Source organism: Cervus canadensis, chromosome 20 (assembly GCF_019320065.1).
Source record: "Cervus canadensis isolate Bull #8, Minnesota chromosome 20, ASM1932006v1, whole genome shotgun sequence".
NCBI lineage: Eukaryota > Metazoa > Chordata > Mammalia > Artiodactyla > Cervidae > Cervus > Cervus canadensis.
The window spans coordinates 20,665,402-20,692,705 of record NC_057405.1 but is presented as its reverse complement, the minus strand read 5'-3'; the positions used below and the strand labels follow the sequence as shown (position 1 = coordinate 20,692,705).

Below are 27,304 nucleotides of genomic sequence, written 5' to 3'. Positions count from 1 at the left end.
CTTCTTTCCTTCTTTATATTAGGGGAACACCTTCAACACTGTCTAGAGAGAGCTCTGAGTTACATAACTTCTCTCTACCCCAGAGAAAGAATAGGGAACCTTCTCAGGCTTCAAGCATTGAAAACAGCATCTGTTGTGACTCAGACTGATTGTTAGCTGGACTTAAACTGGGTCCCAGAGGGCCAGGAATCCTGGCTACTGATTCAAGCCATCCTCTCATCCACTTGCTGGTTAACTATAAAATGGTCTTGTGGTGTCAGCCTTTCAGACTAATTCTTCTTTTCTGACTCTCATGCTTATTGACACATTCCCTGCCCTTTTCCAAGAGTAGGGAAAGAAAAGAAAAAAGACGCAGCAACCCATTCTTGCTTAGGTAGTGCTGTGAGGAACACTTGACCTTCCTTTGTTCCCAGGAGAGAGAGCAAAATATACATCTGCAGCGGCAGCAGACGCGTGTGGTCCAGAAATGCTTCAGGTGTTCACTCAGTCAGAATCTCACCTTCCCCAATCATAAGGGTTGGCAGATCTCTTGACCTTTTACTGTGTGTCATGTGTGAAATTAAAAGATGCTTACTCTTTGGGAGAAAAGTTATGACCAAGCTAGACAGTGGCACGCACGTGTAGCCAGCGGCTGCCTTACTGGATGGCTCAGCTAGAGAATCATCACGATACAGTGTATAGATGGCACCACAATAGACCATGAGATTAAAAGACGCTTACTCCTTGGAAGGAAAGTTATGACCAACCTAGACAGCATACTAAAAAGTAAAGATATTACTTTGCCAACAAAGGTCTGTCTAGTCAAAGCTATGGTTTTTCCAGTGGTCATGTATGGATGTGAGAGTTGGACTATAAAGAAAGCTGAGCGCTGAAGAATTGATGCTTTTGAACTGTGGTGTTGGAGAAGACTCTTAAGAGTCCCTTGGACTGCAAGGAGATCCAACCAGTCCATCCTAAAGGAAATCAGTCCTGAATATTCATTGGAAGGACAGATGTAGAAGCTTGAAACTCCAATACTTTGGCCACCTGATGTGAAGAACTGACTCATTGGCAAAGAAACTGACTCATTTCCCTGATGCTGGGAAAGACTGAAGGCATGAGAAGAAGGGGACAACAGAGGATGAGATGGTTGGATGCCATCACCGACTCGATGGACATGAGTTTGAGTAAACTCCGGGAGTTGGTGATGGACAGGGAGGGCTGGCATGCTGCAGTCCATGGGGTCACAAAGAGTTGAACATGACTGAGAGACTGAACTGAACTTATGTGCCATATAACTTTTAGACAGTGATTTAACCCTCATATCAGCACTATGCATGGGTACCAACATTCCATATGATGGAAGAGAATATGGTGACACTTAGAGATCCAGTCACCTGTCCAGCATCAGACAGGAGACAAGTAGCAGAACATGACCAGAAGCTCAGGACTCTGCCCACAGAGCAAGCACTCTGCATCATCATCCTCTATTACCTTCCCTACATCCCCAGGAAATTATTAATTTACACTAATTATTATTATTAATTATAGGAAATATTGTAGTTATTAATTAATTATAGGAAAGTATTAATCTTCCTGGTTGCACAATGTTCTTTCAGCAGAGGACCTCAAGGCATCAGGTGAGGTCTTGGATGTTAGCATTATAGTACCATCCCAAACCTAAAGAGTCCTTACTAGATCCTATTTGGTCAAGAAAATTAGGCTAATCATTACATGAGGGCCTTGGATTATCACAGTCACAGATGCATCCCCACCTGTCAATCCACTCTTTTGTACACAGAAAACAAAAGGGTCTCACACTGAAAGCAGCAGAGAAATGATACTTAAGGATCCTCGCCTAATTCTTGACGGGTAACTTGAGAAAGATCCAACGTACCTGCTTTCTCATCAAGTGTTTTAGGAGAGAAGATGCTTAACTTAACCGAAAATCATCAAGTCTATTGAGAATTTAATTCTTTCTGTTTTGGCTGGGCTGGGTCTTCCTTGCCGCACTGGGGCTTTCTCTAGGTGCAGTGAGTAGGGGCTACTCCTGACTGCGGCGTGTGGGCTCAGAGTTCCATTCCGGTGGCTCCCCTGCTGCCGCGCAGAGCTTCGCTCTCTTGTTCTCTGGAGCTTGGGCTCAGCAGCTGAAGCTTTCAGGCTCTAGAGCATGGCTTAGTTGCTCCAGGGTATGTGCTGTCTTCTGGACCAGGGATAGAGCCCGTGTCCCCTGCACTGGCAGGCAGCGTCCTTACCACTGAGTCACCAGGGAAGCCCTCGATTTGATTTCTTGATCTCCTAATTCTGAGAATTTTACTAAGAATACAGTTTGCATTTAAGAAACAAATTGGAAGTGGAAGTTTGTGGCCTCCTATTTAATCTAACTTATTGGAAAAATGAATTTTCAAGCCTCAGGAATATGTCGGGCAAACAAGTGATTTTCAAACATTGATTGGGGAACCTGTTTGAGGGTCCTGATCAACTTTTCATAACATGACAGAAAAGAATAGAAAACGCAAGAGTGCATTACCTACAGAATAGGTAAAGATTTTGCAAAAGTCTATTTTTCAGTTATATGTTAACTGTGTGTCTTACAGTGGGTCACAGTCAAAAACATTTGGAAAATGCTGAGCTGGGCCAACAGAAGTTTCATCAGGGAGCAAAAAGATGCTTCAAAATAGACAAGTCCTCATATTCGTCAAATTTCAGGGCCATTGCACATGAGTCTCTGTGGATATTCCATGTGTGTATTCTTCCAATTTTTCTTTCTTTACTCCCAGTGATAAGCCGTCTCAGGGGCCTGCCTTTCATTCCATTAAGTGGATCTTGCCTCCTTTTCTGATCCACTATTGCTGAAATATGCTTGCTTTCTTTTCTCTGAACCTCTAGATCAGTGACGTGGCCAAGTCTTCCTTGACTCATGAATCCCCCTTCTCCACCTCAGCCAGACCATCTTTCAGAAACAGCACTCAGGTTTAGTAACTTTGTTTATGGAGAATCATATCCAAACTCTTCTCTAGCCTTGGTTCTCCTGCCTTCACGATTGACATTTTCCAACGTGAATCTCATTTTTTACAAAACTTGGTCTTTTGAATGTGCCACATGCATACCATTATTATGTCTTTCCCTTTTTCTTTCTTTCTTTTTTTTTTTTAAACTTTTTGGCCACACACTGTGGCAAGTGGGTTCTCACACCCCCTGCATTCAAAGCATTGAGTTTTCACCACCGGGCGCCAGGGAAGTCCCAATTACTACACCTTTGATTGGAGTTTGAGGATTGTTTCTGCCCTAGCTTTCTTCTCCAAATTCTATCTTAAGGCCTAAGGTTCTTTTTTGATTGCTGCAGTTCAGACTCTATGTTTTGAGAGTTCCTGGAAGGGAGACACTGTACTCCTATCTCTCTTCCTCGTTACTGGCCTAGCCTCATTCCTAAATTATCTTTTCCTTCAATAACATTGTAAGCAGCTTGAGCGCAAGGCCTTTCTTTTACCTTAAGAGTTACAACACCAGCGAAAGTGAAAGTGAAGTCGTGTTCGACCGACTCTGCAATCTCATGGACTGTAGATCACCAGACTCCTCCATCCACGGAATTTTCTAGGCAAGAGTACTGGAGTGGGTTGCCATTTCCTTCTCCAGGGGATCTTCCCAACCCAGGGATTGAACCCGGGTCTCCCGCATTGCAGACAAATACTTTACAACACCAGTACTAATGGCATTACAGAGTACCTGCTGTCTGCCACATGATTCACAAGTGGGTTGTTACATATATAATCTGCATTTTTTTCTAAGCCTCTCAACAACCCTGAAAAATAGATATCATTGGGCTTCATTATTCATGGATTTCGTATTTGCAAGTTCAACTACTCACTAAAATTAATTTCTAACTCACAAGTCAAAGTTCATAGCTTCAAGAACATGCATAGCGTGGTGACTTTGAGCCACCCCACGCACACACACCCAGCTCAGGCCACAGGACCACGCTCTGAGTTTTGGTCTCAGCCCACACACTGTAAACAAGTGTGTGCTTCATGGTCAATTTATGCCCAGGTTTTTCCCCATATATTTTGTGCTTTTTGATGGTAATTTCACTGTTGAAAATGGCTCTCAGCATAGTGTTGGAGGATTATCTAGCATTCCTAAATTCAAGAAAGCTCTGGTATGCCTTAGAGAGAAAATATGTGTATTAGATAAGCTTTGCTCAGGCATGATATGTAACAATAATGATGTTTTATATAAACAAATATATAATAATGAATATATGATAATAACATACATATTGTTATATATACATAACAATAAGTACAACAAGGTCATGTATTAATTAGTTGATGAAATTATACTACCAGATTCTTGTAGGAATCCATCTTATATTTTCCCTACTAGTAAATAATTCAGTATTCTTTCACTTATAGAATATAACTGCCATGACTAACGGGAATAGACCCTACTACTATTTATTCTTTATATATGAAGAAATAAGGTACATAAAGACTAAGCAATGCGTCTGAAAACATCAACATAGCTATTGGACAAATTTCAATTTTCATGTCTGATTCAACTTTGTAAGTCCCATAGTTCCAGGTGTGGGTGGTGTAGCTCAACTTCCACTGATAGAATGCGACTCGGTATGAATTTTTCCCAGGGTAAAAAAACAAGTAAATGGATAAATCCTCTCTTTTTTCTTTCTTTCTCTTAATTGGAAGCTTAGGGTACTGTTCTTTTTGGAAAGCAAATTCCTCAAGTATTACTATATTATTCATATTCACTAATTACTTGAACAAATATTTGCATCTCTACTATGCTCCAAGTGCCAGCTTAAGCCCCAGGGACCTAATTGTCTCTCAACAAGTTTAAAATTTACTGCTGAAAAGAGGCCTGGAAACAAATAATCTCACCATTATGTGAAACACCTGCTCTAATAGGAATATTTTTGTTGTTTTTTAGTCACTAAGTTGAGTCTTAGCACCAACAAAAAGACTCTTTGTGACCCAGTGGACTGTAGCTTGCCAGGATTCTCTGTCCATTGGGTATTTACAAGGTTTCAAAAGGCAAGACAATTAGGAAAACACTGAATTCTGCCTGAGATCTGAAGAGTTTTGGACTAGAAATGTTTTTTGATCTGCATCTTGAAGGAATCTGCATCAGATTAGAAACAGGAAGACCAAACTACAGCAGAGAACCAATAGAGCGGAAATATGGACATAAGGCCAAACCCCAGGGTGTGGAAAGAATATGCCTGAAGGGAAAAGGCTTTTGGAATAATTTTATACTAACCAGTTTCCCAAAATAAAACTATCACTATGCTCTATCCTTCCAAGGTATAAAGGCACACCATATTTTCCCCCTAATTTCAACAGATTGTGGCTACTCTATCTCACTTTCATCAATGTATCAATGGAGATACAAGATTGATCCAATGTATTAATCTTTTACTGAATCTAGCATTACTAGGCATTTTACATAAAAAGCCTTGCACAGAACTACACTTAAAAGAATGTATTCTCTCTAAAGAGTTTTACTTAACATCTCTTTGGTCTTTGCTCTTTCCCCAGTTTAAAAAAAAAAAAAAAAGGATAAAAACTCAGTGGTGTCTATATAATTATTAATTTTGCTGTTAATTCAACAAACATTTGTTAAACACCTTGTATAGTCAAGAATCTGCTAAATACCATTTGGGTGAGGGAGACTTGGAGCTAGGCTAGGATCCAAAGATTGATCAGGACTATTTCTTCTTTTGCAAAGATTCACACATGACTGCTAATAACTCAAGATGTAAAGAGATGCAGGAGGAAATATGCTTCTGGAACGCAGAGGCCCAGGGTACCGAGAGATTAATTTAGAAGATGGAGACAGACAAAGCCAGACTGAAAGCACAGAGGAAGCTAAGGCCTGGAGCCAAGAAACACAGCACATGTAGGAGGCAGGAAGTGGGTTGATTTAGCTCTAGGTCTGTGAAGGGGGGGAGTGGTCCATGCTCACGACTGGACAGACAGGTGATCCAGGTACTGTGGATACACCAGAAGGCAAGGCACAGGCTTTGGGTTGTCCTTCAGGCAGCCGTGAAGCCCAGGTGAAGGGTTCTGACTTAATCATGACGTAATCATGGCCATCCTAGGACAGCCAATGGGGCTTCCCTGGTGACTCAGCAGTAAAAGAATCCACCTGCCAATGCAGGAGATTCAGGTTCAATCTGTGGGTTGAGAAGATCCCTGGAGAAGGAAATGGCAACCCACTCCATTCCACCCGCCCACTCCAGGTAAGTATTCTTGCCTGGGAAATCCCGTGTAAAGAGGAGCCTGGTGGGCTACAGTTCACGAAGTCCCAAAAGAGTCAGACCTGACTTAGCAACTAAGCAACAAGGACAGCCAATAGGGCCACGGTGTACATGATGAGTAGGGATGTGGGGAAAGATCTGAGGGAGGAAGGAAGAAAAGAGGCCATGGAAATAGTGCGGGCTGGGATCCCTGAAAAAAGGCACAGTTAGGGTAACAGCAGTGGGGAGAGAGAAGAAAGACAGATGGAAGAGGCAGAGTATTGACTGACCCATCAGGAAAGGAAGAGAAGGGAAAAGTCCAGATGATATTACAGGAGCAGCCTAAGGACCAGTAATTATACCAAGGTGAAAAGGCAAGAGAACATGGCACTTATGATGAATTTAGTTTATGTCATATGAAGTCTGATGAGACAAGTCAACCACAAGTGACCAGAGCACTGGGGAGTAAAGGCATAGGCAGTGCTGGGTAAGGCAAGACAAGAAAAGACAACAAAGACATCCGAAAGATTTGTGTAAAATGGTCTGTTGAGAGTCGAATAAGAGGTGCAAAAGTGCCCTGAGATTTTAGAGTTGAGAAAGGTCATTTTCAGAGAAGTCTGGGGCTTGCAGGACTGGCCTTCAGAAAGAGTTGCAGCAACTGTGCCTGGAGTGTGACAGGCAGAGATGAAGAAGGACTTCCAGAAGAAGAAGGCATCCAGGTGCCTGGAAAGACATCAGCCAAGACAGCAGAGTAGAAAAACGCAGCTCCTTTATGTAAGAAATGACCAGGACAGCAGCCTGCTGAGATTTTGTGTGCATGCCGACGACTACCTACCGAGTAGGACAGAAACTCAGGAAGTTGTTTCTGATCATGATCAAACAACAACACAATCACATTGCTCAATTTAAGTCAAACCAGCTGATGTCCACAACAAAGCCTCTGGTTACACTAATTGTTCACGGAGTCCATGCCCTCCAATGAGAAGTTCATTCACAACATGACCCCAACACAACCTAGGAATTGTAATTTAAGTACGATTAAAACATTAAAGCCCTACATTCTCAATGGTACAGAGAGGCACAAGAGCTCATTGAGTGCAGCTTTCTGCCTGATGTTTCCACTGTGAACACAATAATCTGGTGTTCAAAATTACAACTTGTACTTTATGTCAAGGAGTTCACATGTAATTTTTACAATGTAAGTGATAATGGATAGAAGTATTTCAGAACTCAGGAGAAAAGTTGTACTTGACTTACTTTATTACATTTTTAAAACTGGAAAACTGTTTCATTCTTTGTAAAGCAGTGAAGTGTTAGTGGATTAGTCATGTCTGACTCTATGCAACCCCATGAACTGCAGCCCACCAGGATCCTCTGTCCATGGAATTCTCCAGGCAACAATAGTAGAATGGGTAGACATTCCTTTCTCCAGGAGACCTTCCCAACCCAGGGATCGAACCCCATTTCGTTGGAAAAGACCCTGATGCTGGGAAAGATTGAGGGCAGCAGGAGAAGGGGGCGACAGAGGCTGAGATGTTTGGATAGCATCACCGACTCAGTGGACATGAGTTTGAGCAAACTGGGAGCCAGTTAAGGACAGGGAGGCCTGGTGTTCTCTAGTCCCTGACTTAGCCACTGAGTAACAACAACAACGTAGCAAAGGTGCTGGGAGCTCCCTGCTCGTCCAGTGTGTTAGGAACCAGTACTTTCACTGCAGGGGCCTGGATTTAATCTTTCCTGCAAGCACTGCAGTGCAGCCTAAAAAAGCATCGCAGTGCTGAAAGGACAGCATCTACTCCTCCTCCCTGCAATGTGTTTTTAGTTAGAAATGTATTCCTGGACACAGGTGATATAATATTATATATACCATAGCCCCATTAATTCTTACTGCAGCTACTTTGAGCAGGATATTTATATAATATAAGTACTATATGAATCTCCATACAAATTAGGGCATAGGTATTATTTATGAATAATTGCATGATGCCAAAAAGCATTCTATTCCTCTTTCCCTTCAATCTCTGGTCAAAGCAAAGCAAAACAAAACAAACAAACAAACAAAAACATTCAAAAAGCCCACCCTCATTCTCTAAGCAAAATGCAAATAAAACTCCCAAAAGAAGAGTGGGCTGAAAGAAAATTACCTGATGTGGGAGTTTTGCCAAACTTTTATGATAATGAACTTCATGCAGAGACACAGAAGAACATTATGCTGGAAGCAGAGAAACTCACTCAAAAGCCAGCTCAGTATTCTTGGCAGGAGTACATCTTAGCCTACAGCACAAGAAGGCTTAAGCCGAAATCCAAACTAGTGTTGCATCAAATATGCTATGCTTGCCATTCAACAAGCTTGGTCTTAATGGCAAAGACAATTCTACAATCGGATGAGTACTTAAACTGTGCTTTGGAAATAAATGATGCCATTCTAGAAGTTTTCCATAACAAGACAAACAAGCTGTTGAGGAGTTACTGAACTTATTTTCCCATCCAGGGCGATTCTCTACTTGCCCGGCATTTTCAGGCAATAATTCCACAAAATTACGTATGGCCTTCCCCCTCCTAACAGCAAAAGTCCAAACAAAAAATTAAACCGTGTCTTCTTTGCATGCTATAGTCAATGTGCTTTCATTATGCCCAATGTACTTTTAACAGTCTCCTATGGCAAGATGGTGTTATTAAGTCTGGGAATAAAAGATCCATGCTACAACCTTGAATTTGCTATAGTGTCTTTTAGCCGACGGCTCAAATCACTTCACACACATTCTTACTCACTCTCTCCTTGAGGTGCATTATGTGTGTTGAGGACACTGAAGGGTAGAATGACTAAGGAATTGGGGTCACTTCCTGAGCTCACACTGCACACAGCTTGGATTCTTCCCCAACAGGAGGGAGCACGCCCTGCTCCAAACCAGGAATCCTCCAAGGTGGCTATACCAGCTTCTCAGGCCCATAAGTGATCCCAAGCTCACTTGGTATTCCTTCATGGAGTTGCCTCCCTTACCTGGACGCCATCAGAGGCAGGGATGTAACTTGCCCTTTTAAAGGTGTCTGTCACATTCCTGAGGATTTCCACTGACATCAGAAGATCGCCCGCATAGAAGTTTTTCCTCTGAGTTAAATCCAGCAGCATCTTGGTGACCTGGGACATCCCATCACCCGCCAGCATTCTCTGACCCTTTGCAAGATGTTCTTTGATCTGTGATGGTCAACAGAACAGAATAAACATCAGAATCTTCATTACTGTTTCTCCACATAGCTTCATCAGACCAATGTGTTTAAAACTGCAGAGCTGACTTTCCAATAGCACTGCAAAACTTGGGAAGGTTTCAAAACTAAGTTGCGTGTTTCCCACCCTCACAAGGAGAAACTGCCAGAATCTGTGTCCACATTTTGGCAGGCTTGATGGACTTGCCTTTTCTAGTTTTCAGAAAACATAATTTAGTGGTTTGCAGGAAGCATGTATTAATTTAGGGTTTGAACTGAAATAAAAATAAAAAGTAGTTTTGCACATGGTAAACAGGGGAGGTTGTTCAGTGAGGTGTGAGCAGAGATGGGAGAAAAGAAACGTCAAAATATCCTTTTGTATTTAAGAAGCTGAGTTTAACGATTTTTCCCTTACTTCTTAAAGTAAACCCATCTTTATGAAGCAGCAAAAAAAAAGTTTTCACAATGACATTTAGCTTAAGACAGACATTTAGTTAAACTTTAGAGGTCTACTATGACGAACATGACTGAAAGCTAGATTAAGTTAGCTTTATTTTAAAAAGGAATAAACAACAACAAAATAAAAATCTCTCAGCTAGGTTTTTAGCAACAGAATGAATCATTGAGATGCAAGACTTAAATTAGTTTGATGACCAGAGAAATACACTGTCAGTTTTCATATTTGCTTATTGCCCAGTCCAAGGCATCTTATCCCATGGAAGAATGTTACAGTAAAAGAAGGTAAACTGATAGCAAGGATACATTATATGTTTACTTATTTAACAGAACATTAGTCTTTATTATCCCATTGCTAAATTTGTGATAACGTTAACTTATCATAAGATCATGAAATACTTAGGAGATAACACACCAGAGAAAGACTGGCCTAGAAAGGTTCAAGTGTAATACCATAACCATCAATTTCCCATTGAGAAAAGTGTTAACAAATTCTTTGAGGTACGGCAATCAATCTGAATTAATCTCAGAGTTAGGAATTTTCTTTAAAATGTATTTTTAAAAGCGCTTCCTTGACACTTCAGACATTTAAATTTTCCTTAATCTCTAAAACTCTAAATATATTTTGGGAAAATAAAAATCTTCAGAAACATGCTCTGTTATTTGTGTTACATTAAAAACATAACATGTTAACGGAGTTTATTTCTTCCCATTTGCTTATTCCTCTCCTGGTCTCCCCTCAGTGCCAGCCATCAACACCTGACTAAAGCCCAGAGAATGGATGGGTGAGGTATCAATGATCCAGCAGTTGCTTATCTCTGAGGTCTCAATGCTCGTCGCTATGGAGTGATACTTAATCTAAGATGCAGACACTGTGTTGGCCAATCAGAAAGAACGCTGACCACCCAGTAGAAGCCAGCTGGGGTACATGATGATGTGTGCTACCAGGCTGAACTCCAGACCTGCCTCTAAGCTAGTGATAACTCAGAAATTTTCTATTCAGGTTACGTGTGCCATAATGTCATACTGTTTGCACTGGATACGCCACCATTCTCTCTCTGTCTCTCTCTGTCTCTCTTTTTTTTTTTTCCTACCACTCAGGTAGTCCTGGTTCTTCTAAATTTCTAAACTGAGTTAATCAACTCCTTCTGTGTGCTCTTAACTCAAACATCCATCAGCTACTCTATCACAGTGAATTAAATATAATCATTTGCTTATATGTCTTCTGTCCCAGTAGTCTTTCTGAACTTTAAGGGTAGGTTTTCTGCCTTGTTCATAGTCTTAGAAATAAGTATGCTAGAGTGAACTCAGCTATGATATTCCAGCTATATCTTTATGATGGAATATGATGGAATGGGCTTTGAAGCCAGGGTTGCCTAAGTTTTTATTTAAACATTTCAACTTACTATTTATATAATTGAAGTCATCGGAGACTCAGTTTGTCATGTCTCTTCTCAGCCTCGAAAAATATGCCTATACAGTTTCAAGTTTTAAAAATATATATATTTTTAATTAAAATAAACCCACACAAGCCTACATAGTCAGCACAGCTCTAGCATACAGAAAAGCTCCCGGTTCATCGTGATCTGTGTGCCCTACGTGATCTAGTTCCTGGAGACTCTAACACTTTTCCTCTGATGCGCTGTGTTCTGGTCACTCTGGTCTTTTTTCATCTTCCTCAATTTTAAGTACATGCTTGTCTCAGGGTCTTTGCCCTGCTTTTCCTTTTGTCTGGAATAGTCTTCCCACAGAGATCCACATGTGTTCTTGTCATTTCCTCAGAGAAGTTTTACCTGACTTCCTATCTAAAAGGCATCCTTGTCGTTCTCAATTATCTTACCCTTTTATTTATTTAAGTATTAATTTAGCTTTTCAAAAACTATCTTACCTTCTTTGTGCTTAACCTTACCTACCATTGCGCGTCTATCTTTTGTCTCATTTATTTTTCTGCTTCCCACATTAGAACAGAAGCCATGTGAAAGAAGAGATTTTTGTGTATTATGTTTGCAGTTATAATCCCAGTACCTAGTGGATTTAATATGTTGGACAAATTAGTAAATGAATTATTGAATGATTTCTTCTAAGCTCATTAAGTTCTTGGAATTAAGTTGTTGTTGTTTAATCACTAAGTCATGTCTGACTCTTTGTGACCCCATGGACTGTAGCATGCCAGGCTTCTCTGTCTTCCACTATCTCCCAAAGTTTCCTCAAATTCATGCCCATTGAGTCCAGGGTGCTATCTAACCATCTCATCCTCTGTTGCCCCATTCTCCTTTTGCCTACAATTTTTCCCAGCATCCGTTTTTTTTTTTTTCCCAATGAGTTGGCTCTTCACATCAGGTGGCAAAAGTACTGGAGCTTCAGCTTTAGCATCGGTCCTTTCAATGAATATTCAGGGTTGTTTTCCTTTATGATTGACTAGTTAGATCTCCTTACAGTTCCAGGAACTCTCAAGAGTCTCTCCAGCATCACAATTCAAAAGCATCAATTCTTTGGTACTCAGCCTTCTTCATGGTCTAATTCTCACATCTGTATATGACTACTAGAAAAACCATAGCTTTGACTATATGGACCTTCTTTGGCAAAGGGATATCTCTGTTTTTTAATATGCTGTCTAGGTTTGTGCAACAAATGTCTTTTAATTCCTGTGGGATTAAGTTAGGCACCCTTGGAAAGTTGTCCTGAGCTGTTTAACAGCAGAGTCCATAGAAAACACTGGTATCAGATAGCATAAGATAAATAAACTCCCTGACCTGCAGAGACAGTGCAGCTCCTGGACTCAAAAGTATCTGCTTCAGTAGGTGGAGTGTGAAATGGTGAAGAAAAATGAAGTTAATAAAGTCTACCCTAAACAATGTTGCAGACCTCAGTTCTCAGTTTGCTGCTAGCAGTACAAATCACAGCTGAGATGCTCAAATCCAAGGAACAGTTAGACAGTTCTCCACTAGGAACATGGTGTAGCAATGGCTGCCAAGATAAACACATGACTATTCAACTCAGCTGCCCATCTATTATTTTGGGAATCCTCTCCTATGCCCTGGAGGAGGAAATGGCAACCCACCGCAGTATCCTTGCCTGGAAAACTACATTCATGGAGGAGCCTGGTGGACTGTGGTCCATGGAGTCACAAAGAGTCGGACACGGCTGAGCGACTGAGCGGGAGCACCTGTACCAGTGAGGGTCTGATTCATATAGACATAATGCATCCTTCCCCTCAGACAAAAGCATCACAACACTGACTTGAATCCTGAGGAATGCACCATTCAGACATGTTTTCTGTTTGCAATAAAAATAATACAGAGGGCTTTGGATGTCTCAAGTAATCAGAGCTAGGAAAGGCAGACTTTCATGTCTGGGTCAGCACCAAATTTGGCCCAGTCAGTAGAAATTAGTCATTGCCAGCTGACAGCTGCTTAGCAGGCTTATGTAGAATGAGCTGTTCTCAGTCTTGATCTTTGAGACAGATGACCAGACCACAAACCAGCTCTCACAACTGGTACTAATTAGCATCCTTCCTGGCATTGTCTGTGTATGGACGGTGCCCAGAACAAATACCTAGTAATATCTGTACACAGTACCATAGGCTACTGGTAGTCTTTATAAAGGGTGTAAAGGGTATTTGGGTAAGACACATTCAGAATGTATTTAGGTGAAAAACAATGACAGTTTCTTGACCTTCCTTCCATAATGCAAGAGTTCCTACCTTGGGTCTACCCTTTCACCACTTTTTTTCCAGAATGATGAATCCATGTTTATCTCCGGGGCTGTTTTTCTCTTTTCTGGATCATGAAGAAATAGAGTTCAAAGTGGGTTTGCTCACCTCATCTTTCTCTGTTTCATACTGTTCCTCACTTGCATCTTCTGTTCTCAACTCCATGATGTAAGCCTTTGGGTTAAACCTCAACGATTTTGAATCCCACCCATTCTTCAGTCTTCATTCTTTTTCAGTCTTTCCTTCCCTCAAAATACAGCATGACAATGGTACCTTATTTATATACCAATACCTTATCTTGTTTGGAGAAAGGCATGGCAACCTACCCCAGTATTCTTGCCTGGAGAATCCCACGGACAGAGGAATTTGGTGGGCTACAGTCCATGGGGTTGCAAGAGTCAGACACAACTGAGCAACACACACACATACACACCCCGCCTCATCTTGCTATTTCCTTTCAACTCATCTTCTTTGTTTTCAAAACCAAAATCAGAGGTATACAATCTGACTTGACTCCCACAGCTCTTGAAGCTGCAAATTAAACTCAACAATTATCTAGTAAGCATTCACTCTGGAAGTCTTACGAGCATACTATGTTTAAAGAACAGTTGGAATCGTCAAACCTGGATTTAAATATGGTCCAAGGGCTTCCCTGGTGGCTCAGTGGTAAAGAATCTGCCTGCCAATGGGGGAGACACGGGTCAGGTCTCTGATCCGGGAAGATCCCACATGATTCACAGCAACCAAGTCTGTGCTCTAGAGCCCAGGAGCCAAACTACTGACCCACCTGCTCCAACTACTGAAGCCCACGCGCCCTGGAATTCCGGCTCCACAGCAAAGAGGAGCCGCCACGATGAGAGGCTCTCGGACCACGACTGGAGATCAGCCTCCACTCACCTTAACTAGAGATAAAGGCCTGCACAGCAAGAAAGAGCCAGCACAGCCAAAAACAAGCAAGTAAATTAACGTTTTTAAACAATGTGGCTCTACTATTTACTTCTTAGAACCACTGGACAGACCTCTCCTAGAATCACTTCATTTGTCTGTTAAAACAACCAAATATCATTAGTTGCTATGGTGGGCTAAGACAAAGAGATTAAAAATGGGCTCAGCGACTATTTTCCCTTATCTTCAATTTCTAATTTCTCCAAATACTAGCTATAGTATGTTTCTCATATCCGTCCTTTTTACCTGTGGGCAAGATGGAATCTGGTACAGGCTTCAAGACCTATCATCACACTCAACAATACTCTCCTAACTGGTTTAACTGAGTGAGTCTCCAAGCTAATTATCATACCTTCACACCCCTGAACAAGTGGTTTCTCTTCTGGGAAAAAAAATAAGTCCATCAAAAAATCCATCCATTTTCATATTAAATCAAATATGCCCTTTATTATTTAACTTACAAGGCCAAACAAACAGAATCCTAACTGACAATTCCAATCCTTTATCTATCTCATTTTATTCATCCAACCCTATTCTCCTATTATTTCTATCCAGTGAGTTATCATTTCAGTCTTTACATCTTTATTGCTTGTTAATAATTCAATCCACTTTAATTTTGAACTCTTCATATTAGCCTTTACTTTTATTATTGTTGATTTTTAAAGCCAGCAATACATTTAATCTAATCTATTTATTCACTAACTTTATTTTTCTGGGATGACTTTATAAAGTGGTTGACTTTATTTTTCTGGGCTCCAAAATCACTGCAGATGGTGACTGCAGCCATGAAATTAAAAGACACATATTCCTCGGAAGCAAAGTTATGACCAACCTAGATAGCATATTAAAAAGCAGAGACATTACTTTGCCAAAAAAGGTCCATCTAGTCAAGGCTATGGTTTTTCCACTGGTCTTGTATGGATGTGAGAGTTGGACTGTGAAGAAAGCTGAGTGTCGAAGAATTGATGTTTTTGAACTGTGGTGTTGGAGAAGACTCTTGAGAGTCCCCTGGACTGCAAGGAGATCCAACCAGTCCATCCTAAAGGAGATCAGTCCTGGGTGTTCATTGGAAGGACTGATGCTGAAGCTGAAACTCCAATACTTTGGCCACCTCGTATGAAGAGCTGACTCACTGGAAAAGACCCTGATGCTGGGAGGGATTGGGGGCAGGAAGAGAAGGGGAGGACAGAGGATGAGATGGCTGGATGGCATCACCGACTCGATGGGCTTGAGTTTGAGCAAACTCCAGGAGTTGGTGATGGACAGGGAGGCCTGGTGTGCTGTGGTTCATGGGGTCGCAAAGAGTTGGACACGACTGAGCGACTGAACTGAACTCATTTATTCACTACTGCTTCTCAATCATTGATTCTTAAAGTCTCTTCTTCTTTCAGAGCATAGTTTCCTCTTTTCTAATCTTTTAGTAAGGTTCTATGATTGGTAACTCGTTCAATCTCTGATGTACTTTATATAAAAATTATAGTCATTTTTAATTGATCTTTTATGTGAGAATGTTTTATTTCCCTTTTAGCATTTTTATAATGTGATGCTGTGTCTCTCTTGTTGCAAGTTACACAGTTGATCTTTTGTAGATTACCAGTCTTTTCTCAGTGGTAGTTTTTAATACAATGCAGATTAAGTTTCTATGGATTTGCATATATTTATTCACAATTCTTTTAAATCTGAATATATTATCTGTATTCCACATTGGAAAATTCTTAAGTACTCATTCATTGTGCAATCTCTATGTACTCTTCTGGACTACATTTCCATTATATTATATACATTTCTATTAAGTGTACACTAAACTGTCTCATTTTACTCTTATTTTTCTAAGTTCTCTATTACAATTTTCATATCTGTATCTATTCTGGCTTCTGAGTGATCTTTTTCCAAACTAACTTCTGATCACTAATTTTTTCTTCAACTATACCTAACTGGTTCTGTATTCTGCTCGTTAGTTTCAATGCCGTTATTTTCCATTTACAGAAGTTCTGGGTCATGTTTTCACAGTGTTGCATTTAACTGTGCCTTCTGCTCTTTTATTGCTCAAATTATTTTAAACAAATATGTTATCATTTCTTTCATATTTTCTAATATTTATACTTGCAACAGTAATTCCCTTGATCCTTGTGTTTGCTAACTCTCCCTCATGATATCTGAAATTATTGTCAACTCATATTCATTGAGGTGTGTTTATCCTTTGAGACCCTCATGCTGTTGTTTTGTGAAAGAGTTGTTAGAGACCAGCTTTGAGCATGTTTCTCTGAGGGTGAGGGCCTCAGGCAATTCAATGATACTGTATCACTTTATGTTAATTTCCATGTTACTTCCTTCTATTTACAGTTCAGCTAAGCCTTTCAGTTTCTGAAAGGTAATTTCTTCCCTCTTCTTCCTAAGACCTTGTATAAATCTAATTTTTTTTTATACACAACCTAAATCTATAGAGTTTGTTTCACCCATGAAGCCAGAGCAGTCAAGACAGTGCCAGCTTGTTGCAGGGAGCTTGGTTCAGCTTGTTCCACGACTTTGCCTTGTGCAGGCCAGCTTGTTCCATGACTCATGTGGAAGGTGCTCTTGTCATCAGACCTAGCAAAGCTTTAGAAACTCAACCTCCGGTACCCAGGACTCATTTATAACCAGAAACCCTCCCAGCTGCTGTAGTATCAACTTCCCCCTATGACTCTCGCATTCATTTCTTTTTTTCTCTAACTCCTGATATCTAAATATTTTTGTCTTTTGAGCTCAGCTATCAGGCACCTTTTAAAAATAGTCTTGAGGTAGTTTATGAGAACCTCAGCATGATCTGTGAAGCATCATGTTGGTCCACCCCACAGTTCCTCTGCTGGCGCAGGTTCCTAATGCCAAACAGAATGGACTACTCACCATTCCCAAAGAAAGCCCAGGGACCCTGCCTTACTCCCCGAACTATGCACTGCTATGACTTTAAATGTCTTCCCCAAATCCTTTTGTTAAATTGTTATCTTTCTTTTCTCCTTCCTGAATTCTTCTCAGATAACTGCAATCATGATATGATCTGTACTTCCAAACCTCACAGAAGTAATCTTGCTCTATCTTACAATATTATAGTGTTTGTGTTCTTATCTTATCCATTCTATTAGACTGTAAACTCCAGAGGGCGTGTAGTTTCCTTTTCAGTTTGTTTACCCTGTAATTTCCAGCACATTGTCTGAGGCACAAAGGTATCTTCTCAAAGTGCTTGTTAAAGGAAACCAAAACCATAGAAGAATTTTCTTTTTTCCTTCTGTAACTGTGATCTTCAAAAGTTGACAGGGTAAAAACGTAGCTGTCCATGATTATTCAAAACAAAGAAGTATGTGATAATTAGGGAACATTTACATTTCCTGACAGAACTGCCTTTTAAGAGCTATCCAATTAATATAAATAGGCAAATTTTAAATTTCTACAGTTGTTAAATTTCTACAGTTGGAAATCTTTTGAAAAATAATAGCAACAATTATGACAAAATATAACAGCATTTATTAAGTGCCTATTTTATGGCAAACATGGGACTAAGTGTTTTACCTGAATTATCTCATTTGAGTTTTAAAACAACAATTGGAGGTGCTGTAATTACCCACATGTAACAGATGAAGGCACAGAGGCATGCTGTGGTGAGATGCCTTCCTCAGGATTGCACAGCTCCTAAACTGTCCCAAGATTTAAGCTCAGGCAGTTGGATTACAGAGTCCATACACTTAACCATCACATACTTAACTCAGGTTTTATACAACACTTTTGTTAGAAACTGTCAAAATGCTTTAAAAGTTAGAAGTCATCCTCAAACATGCTTGTTTTGACACTAAATCTTTTTCATATGAAAAAAAGAATATAAAAATAAAGAGGCTTGGCAAGCAACTTTCCAGGCTGCTGAGATGCTGTCAATTATTAAGTAGTGGTGGTTAATTTGAAATGCAGTATGGAGGTGTTCCTAGAGTCATTTACTAATATCTATAAAAGATTTTATAGATAGTGGAGTGGCAGCTCTGTGGCACTGGAGTGACTATGAGGAGATATCTCACATCCAAGGGCAAAGGACAGCCCCAGCAAGATGGTAGGAGGGGCGAAATCACGTTTAGAACGAAACCCCATACCTGTCAGAGATGCTCAGAGGGCTCAAACATAGCTTGTGCACACCAGGACCAGAGATCCCACAGAGACTGAGCCAGATCTGTGTCTGAGTGTCTCCTGAGGAGGTACGGGTCAGCAGTGGCCTGCCGCAGGGGCAGGGGCTCTGGGTGCAGCAGACCTGGGTATGGCATAAGCCCTCTTGGAGGAGGTCACCATTAACCCCACCATAGAGGCACCAGAACTTACACAGGCCTGGGGAAACAGACTCTTGGAGGGCACAGACAGAACCTTGTGGGCACCAGGACCCAGGAGAAAGGAGCAGTGACCTAACAAGAGACTGACCCAGTCTTGCCCGTGAGTGTCCAGGAGTCTCCAGTGGAGGTGTGGGTCAGTGGTGGCCTGCTGCAGGGCTGGGGGCACTGATTTGGACCTTTTGAAGGAGGTCACCATTTTCCTCATTGCCTACACCATAGTTTGGCCTCAGGTCAAATAGCAGGGAGGGAACACAGCCCCACCCTTCAACAGAAAATTGGATTAAAGATTTACTAAGGATGGCCCCACCCATTAGAACAAGACCCAATTTCCCCCTCAATAAGTCACTCCCATCAGGAAGCTTCCATAAGCCTCTTATCTTCTCCATCAGACGGCAGACAGAATGAAAATCACAATCACAGAAAACTAACCAATCTGACCACATGGACCACAGCCTTGTCTAACTCAATGAACCTATGGGCCATAGCATGTAGGGTCACCCAAGACTGAGGGTCATGGTGGAGAGTTCTGATAAAACATGGTCCACTGGAGAAGGGAATGGCAAACCACTTCAGTACTTTTGCCTTGAGAACCCCATGAACAGTATGAAAAGGCAAAAAGATAGGATACTGAAAGATGAACCCCCCAGGTCGGTAGGTGCCCAATATGCTACTGGAGATCAGTGGAGAACTAACTCCAGAAAGAATGAAGAGATGGAGCCAAAGCAAAAACAACAGCCAGTTGTGGATGAGACTGATGATAGAAGTAAGGTCCATGCTGTAAAGAGCAATATTGCATAGGAACCTGGAATGTTAGGTCCATGAATCAAGGCAAACTGGAAGTGGTCAAACAGGAGCTGGCTAGAGTGAACATCAGCATTTTAGGAATCAGTTAACTAAAATGGACTGCAATGGGCGAATTTAAATCAGATGACCATCATATGTACTACTGTAGGCAAGAATCCCTTAGAAGAAATGTAGTAGCCATCATAGTCAAGAAAAGAGTCTGAAATGCAGTACTTGGATGCAATCTCAAAAAAGACAAAATGGCGTCTGTTCATTTCCAAGGCAAACCATTTAATATCAAAGTAATCCAAGTCTATGCCTCAACAAGTAATGCTGAAGAAGCTGAATTTGAACAGTCCTGTGAAGACCTACAAGCTCTTCTAGAACTAACACCCAAAAAAGATGTCCTTTTCATTACAGGGGACTGGAATGCAAAAGTAGGAAGTCAAGAAATATCTGGAGTAATAGGCAAATTTGGCCTTGGAGTACAGAATGAAGCAGGGCAAAGGCTAATAGAGTTCTGCCAAGAGAATACACTGGTCATAGCAAACACCCTCTTCCAACAACACAAGAGAAGACTCTACACATGGACATCACCAGATGGTCGATACTGAAATCAGACTGATTAAATTCTTTGCAGGCAAAGATGGAAAGTTCTATATAGTCAGCAGAAACAAGACCGGGAGCTGACTGTGGCTCAGATCATGAACTCCTTATTGCCAAATTCAGACTTAAATTGAAGAAAGTAGGGAAAACCACTATACCATTCAGGTATGACCTAAATCAAATCCCTTACGATTATACAGGGGAAGTGGCAAATAGATTCAAGGGATTAGATCTGATAAACAGAGTGCATGAAGAACTGTAGACAGAGGTTCAAGACATTGTACAGGAGGCAGTGATCAAGACCATCCCCAAGAAAACGAAATGCAAAAAGGCAAAATGGCTGCCTAAGAAGGCCTTACAAACAGCTGAGAAAAGAAGAGACGGGAAAGGCAAAGGAGAAAAGGAAAGATATACCCATTTAAATGCAGAGTTCCAAAGAATAGCAAGGGGAGATAAAGCCCTCCTCAGTGATCAATGCAAAGAAATAGAGGAAAACAATAGAATGGGAAAGACTAGAGATCTCTTCACAAAAATTAGAGATACCAAAGGAACATTTCATGCAAAGACGGGCACAATAAAGGAGAGAAATGGTATGGATCTAACAGAAGCAGAAGATATTAAGAAGAGGTGGCAAGAATACACAGAAGAACTATACAAAAAAGAACTTAATGACCCAGATAACCATGATTCTGTAATCACTCACCTAGAGCCAGACATCCTGGAATGTGAAGTCAAGTGGGCCTTAAGAAGCATCACTACGATAAAAGCTAGTGGAGGTGATGGAATTCCAGTTGACCTATTTCAAATCATAAAAGATGATGCTGTGAAAGTGCTGCACTCAATATGCCAGCAAATTTGGAAAACTCAGCAGTGGCCTTAGGACTGGAAAAGGCGAGTTTTCATTCCAATCCCAAAGAAAGGCAATCCCAAAGAATGCTCAAACTACCACTCAGTTGCACTCATCTCAAGCTAGTGAAGTAATGCTCAAAATTCTCCAAGCCAGGCTTCAACAGCACATGAACCGTTAACTTCCAGATGTTCACGGTTTCTAAAGCTGGATTTAGAAAAGGCAGAGGAAACAGAGCAAATTGCCAACATCTTCTGGATCATCAAAAAAGCAAGAGAATTACAGAAAAACATCTATTTCTGCTTTATTGACTATATCAAAGCCTTTGACTGTGTGCACCACAGAAACTCTAGAAAATTCTTCAAGAGATGGGAATACCAGACCACCTGACTTGCCTCCTGAGAAACCTGTATGCAGGTCAAGAAGCAACAGTTAGAACTGAACATGGAACAACAGACTGGTTCCAAATTGGGAAAGGAGTTTGTCAAGGCTGTATATTGTCACCCTGCTTATTTAACTTATATGCAGAATACATCATGAGAAACGCTGGGCTGGAGGAAGCACAAGCTGGAATCAAGATTGCTGGGAGAAATATCAATAACCTCAGATATGCAGATGACACCATCCTTATGGCAGAAAGTGAAGAAGAACCAAAGAGCCTCTTGATGAAAGTGAGAGAGGAGAGTGAAAAAGCTGACTTAAAACTCAACATTCAGAAAACTAAGATCATGGCATCTGGTCCCATCACTTAATGGCAAATAGATGGGGAAACAATGGAAACAGTGACAGACTTTATTTTTTTGGCCTCCAAAATCACTGCAGATGGTGATTGTAGCCATGAAATTAAAAGATGCTTGCTCCTCGGAAGAAAAATTATGACAGCATAATAAAAAGTAGAGATATTACTTTGACAACAAAGGTCTGTCTAGTCAAGGCTATAGTTTTTCCAATAGTCACATATGGATGTGAGAGTTGGACTATAAAGAAAGCTGAGCACTGAAGAATTGATGCTCTTCAACTGTGGAGTTGGAGAAGACTCTTGAGAGTCCCTTGCACTGCCAGGAGATCCAACCAGCCTATGCTAAAGGACATCAGTCTTGAATATTCATTGGAAAGACTGATGCTGAAGCTGAAACTCCAATACACTGGCCACCTGATGTGAAGAACTGACTCATTGGAAAAGACCCTGATGCTGGGAAAGATGAAGGTAGTAGGAGAAGGGGGTGACAGAGGATGAGATGACTGGATGGCATCACTGACTCAATGGACATGAGTTTGGGTAAACTCCGGGAGTTGGTGATGGACAGGGATGCTGGCGTGCTACAGTCCATGGGGTCACAAAGAGTCAGACCTGACTGAGCAACCAAACTCAACTCAACTCATAAAAGATGTTGTCTGTAGTTTTATTCAAGTGGAGAGAAAAAGCCCCCATGGGTACATGAAGGCTTCTATTTCCCTTTGGCTGTATTTTTTAATTCTCTTCATTGAGTCACAGTAGTTTAGAAATAGTTATAATTTTAACATTTCTTGTAAAGTTATAATTATCAGTGATTATATCTGCACACATTGCAGCACTCTGTGTTCATTTTTGCTCCAAAGGACAAGCCTTAAAAGTTTCTGTGTCATTCACATTTATTAGTGTTGACAAGAGCAGCAGTGAAGGGAAAACACACAAACAAAAAACCTGAAGTCTAAAGATAGTAGCTTTTTATCATTTTGGATGAAGCCTCCTTCTACTTATGTAGAGAGATGTGGTGAGGGTCCTGGTTTACGGAGTAGGTGTGTTCCTGAAATAACCTTATTCTTTTCACTTTTTGCCTCCTACTGCCAGTCACAGCTGCTTCTACTGTGTGAATCCTAAAAAAGGGGCTTATTGTAGTCACTCTGTGCAAGCGACACACTTTAAAGTCACATATTTATATATTACTTTCAGCATCAACTCCTACAGTCCATCTGTGAGGTATATTAAAGGTTCTCACAGCTCTGAGTGGCTTCAATTAAAAGATAATTATACAAGAATCTTCTCTTCCTAAAGCAATGGTCTAAATATGTATCTTTTGCCTCAGTTCCTAACTGCCCACTTTTAAGACAAAAATCACTCCCTAGATGATGGTCTTAAATTGTTTACAGATCTAAAAAAAAATTTAAAAATTAAAAAAAAAATTGTTTACAGATCTATCTGATGTCTCCAGGAAAGACAGAGATCATCCTATGTAAAAAAGAGGGCATCTCTTTTGTTTTAGTTACGTGGATACTTAAGTTGCTCTATATTTGATATAAAAACATATTCATCTTAGGGTTAGGAGTTCAAATTTGAAGAGCCAATTGTCTAGTGACAACATGATGGGGAGATTTAGCTAAATATTCCCCTGCATAAATTAAAAATGTACTGCCCAGAGCCCAGGATGGACAGCATTTGACCATAGTGCATCAAGTACCCGAATTTCTTGCCCCAGGAATTTCTGAAGTGAGAGAGAAGATGCCATGAATTTGAAGATTGCAAGGTACTAGTATGAGGACAAACTGAGTCTTGAAAATGGAGCCAGGTATATATCCACTGCCTATTACTCTGTAAAACCTGGACATTTACAAAGTAAGAATCAGAGTACAATAAACTTACCTCCTTGTAAAAAAAAAAAAAAAATAGAAATAGTCTTAATTTCTCATCAAAAAGAAGTACCATTCCTGGGCAAAGGCCATTGGTAGGTGGAATTTCTTAACACCAAACAAATCTAGAATGATATTATATTCTGAGCCAGCACTGGGCCCCGTGCATGAGCTCAAAGCACTGCAGCAGTCACAGGCCAGGGACCCGGGCTTTCAGAGACCTGCCCAATGGGACACAGGGCAGTAACTGATCTTCCTTCCTGGAGGACTTTTTCAATTCTGTTTCTGTCACTGGAGGTTCCTAGTTCTAGAGACACTGCACCAGTCAGAATGGGACAGGTTATGCTGTGATAACAACTCCAAAATCTCAGTGCCTAAAAGCAAAGTGATCTACTTCTCACTCACACTACAGACTCAACTCAGATCATCAGGGAGGCTCTGTTTATCTTGTCACTCCAGGGCTTGGCATGAGAGTGGGTGAAGGAGTTTGCACTGGCAAGGGCATTCTCAGGCCTGGAACAACAAAGGTCACCTCCACATACAAGCAGTTGGCTGGAACCAGTCACATGTGTATGCCTAACTTCAAGGGAGTGAAGAGGCACGATCCTTCCACGTGCCCAGCAAAGGAGACCTAGGGATCACTTCCCATAGCATGTCCTGAGATGGTACAGAGCCAGCCAGCACTCACTTAACATCTCTGCATTCAGCCACCAAAACTGCAACCCTAGGCAAAACCTATGGCACTACGTCTTAAATTTTAATGTGTGTGTGAATCACAAAGGCAAATTTTCAAAATGCAGGTCTGGGGCGAGGTCTAAGACTTTGTATTTCTAACAAGCTCCAAGGTGCTGCTTCTACTTACAGTTTGGGGAAAACATTTTAGCTCTAAAACATGCATTCACTGCGCTCGCATCCAAGAAACTCAAACTTTACTGTTGAAAAGCCATGTCTATTCTGGCCAGCTGTGCCCTGGCAACCTCTGTACCCTCTGGCCTGTACCCTCTGGCAGCCTCTAAGCCTACCTGCCTCAAGCTATTCATGATGTTTATCATCCTCCTTCTCATTTCAGAAAAGGACATAACATCAGTCACATGTGCTCACTCAACCTTCATAAAGGGTACTGTCCTCTCTCTTCTGGATTTTGCAGTGAGCTCCACAGCTTGCGGTCCTGCCTCTTCATTCTATCCTCAAGAGCCCTATGACCCTCTTTCATTACTGAATCACATCCCTCTTTACTGTCAATGGCTTCTCACTGCCCTTAGAATAAAATCCATACTCTCAGCAAAGGTCTTGAAGGCATAGAAAAAAAATAATTTTTCCCCCACCAGTTCTCCAACTTCATCTCATGGCACTCCCTTCTTGCTCACTGCCTCTGGGTACTGGATCAAGTTTCACTTCCTTAAAGACCTCAAGGTTTTCCCACATGCTATTCTCAGCAGAGGGCTGCCCAGGTGGTACATTGGTAAAGAATCCACCTAACAATTCAGGAGAGGTAAGAGGTGCAGGTTCGATCCCCGGGTTGGGAAGATGCCCTGGAATAGGAGATAGGAACTGCAGTATTATCTAGAAAATTCCATGGACACTCTCCCCAGTAGAAGTGCACTCGTGCCCTGAAAAACTCATTCTCTCCACTCTTAGTATGTCTGATGTCTTAATCTATCTCATCTTTCAAGTCACAGTTGTAGTGCCATTTTCTCAAAGATACATCACGCCTTTCTTATCTAAATCAGTCCCCAAGCTGTATTCCCTGTGTTGGCACTTTGTTAAGCTCCTCTGGCACAGTCACAGTTTGGAATGATCTCTCTTTTCTGGTCTACTCTGTTCTGTATTTGTTGTGTGCGTCACATTCATGTTTCATCCTTACACTTGCTGCATCTCGATATAATTCAGTGTGTATGTGTAGAATAACTCAATGGGTAGTTGAATGGATGGATAAACAGTTAAATAATAGAGTATGCTTTCCTTTACAATATTTTCCTTTGGCATCAGCCTAAACAGGCTGCTCTGTACAAGTTTATTCTACTAAATCATCCCATGGATAAATTTCAAGTCAGTAGATTTCAATGCCTAAAGACTAACTCTAACATTTCTTCAACAAGCCACTAACTTCATAACTGGGGAGAAGCTTCAAATTCTCCTGGAATTTATAGATATGATCAGTAATATGTTGCAAGTTTTTAGAAAAGAGGAAATAAAGTATAATTTTAGAAGTATTTAATTATACATCTATTTAATTCCCTAGGAAACACTATCATATGTGCCTAAAATATTTTGATATTTTATTAACATAATACAGTGACTAATTATTATTTTAGTAGAGTACAGAATATATACAAAGTGTATATTCCTGTAAGGCCAATGTATTTGCCACTATAACTAGAAAAAAATTAATAAATTATAAAAATCATTTTCTTTAGAGCTTCATAAACCTATGGAAGAGATAAGTTACATTTCCAGAAAGAAGAGATCCTTTTTGAGACAGGAAAACCATTTCAGCCAGTTTTCTCCCCTCTTTGGAACGTCTGCTAAATTTTGGCAAGAAATGAGGGGCAGGTGCGGCCCAGGCAGAGGCTCTCTAGGGTAGAAACTAATGGTTTTTGATTTGTCAGGGCTGGAGAACTATAATGGGAATTGCAGGGTCCCTAAAAAGTCTAACTGGGATTTTTCCCAATGAAACATTTGCTGGATTTTTGGAAGTGTAGGAAGCTGAGGAGTAAGGATAAACACTTTTAAAAGGTGGGGTGCAATTTTCTCCATCCTTGTAAGTATGCCTTTTTTCCTAAATCTGAAGAAGTCCAGCTTTAAGCGCCCAGGTGTCTCCCTCTTACAACATCTGATGCATTTGAAATTGCCTGGATAGAAAGCTTGGACCCTCTGAAGGGTAGAGCTGAATCTTCTACAGTTTCTCAGGGCTGACGGGATGGCCACACATAAGCTCTCTGTCTAAAGTGTATAACACACACAGCGGGGAAAGGAGACTAAGGGGATATAGTCTTAAGAAAACTGCGAAACTTCTTTACCCAGATCAAGCCTCGGCTGCATTAAAATTTCAGTTCCTCATTATATTTGAATAACCAAGGAAAACAGGAATGCTTTTTGGTTGACTTCAATATCATTCCCAAATCCTACATTTGTTTTACACAATGCCTGAGATTTAATAAAAAATGACTAGGTATGACAGATTATATGACTGATGAAATAAAACAAGTCCTTCACAGATTATCCAAATAATAGATTTCGCTGATAAGAACTGTAAAATGATTGGTTAAAATTTTTAAAAATAGAGAAGAAAAGAAGAACAAAATAAAATCTGTCCATCTTTTGATGGAGAATTCTCATAGAGTTGAAATGTTACAAAAGAAAAGTAAAAAACTTAAAATGTATACTATAGACCGGGAGTTAGTGAACTACACACAGCCTGTGGGCCAAAGCCAGCACATTGCCTGTTTTTGTAAGAGTTTTACTGGAACTCAGCCACCTTCACTAATTGTCTATGGTTGTTCTTATGCTACAAAACCAGAGTTGAGTATTTAGAACAGAGACCATATGGAATACAAAGCCTAAAATAT

At 40.7% G+C, this 27,304-nt stretch overlaps 1 protein-coding gene across 2 annotated transcripts in view; it reads right to left on the bottom strand.

Annotated features, from left to right (window-relative positions):
- The window catches only part of ADGRB3 (adhesion G protein-coupled receptor B3), an 851,399-nt gene that overhangs the window by 442,532 nt on the left and 381,563 nt on the right, over nt 1–27,304 (bottom strand). For both annotated transcript variants that reach the window (XM_043439524.1, XM_043439523.1), the window contains one exon: nt 9,234–9,428. In XM_043439524.1, the coding sequence (XP_043295459.1) occupies nt 9,234–9,428 (195 nt within the window). The remainder of the gene's footprint in view (nt 1–9,233; nt 9,429–27,304) is intronic.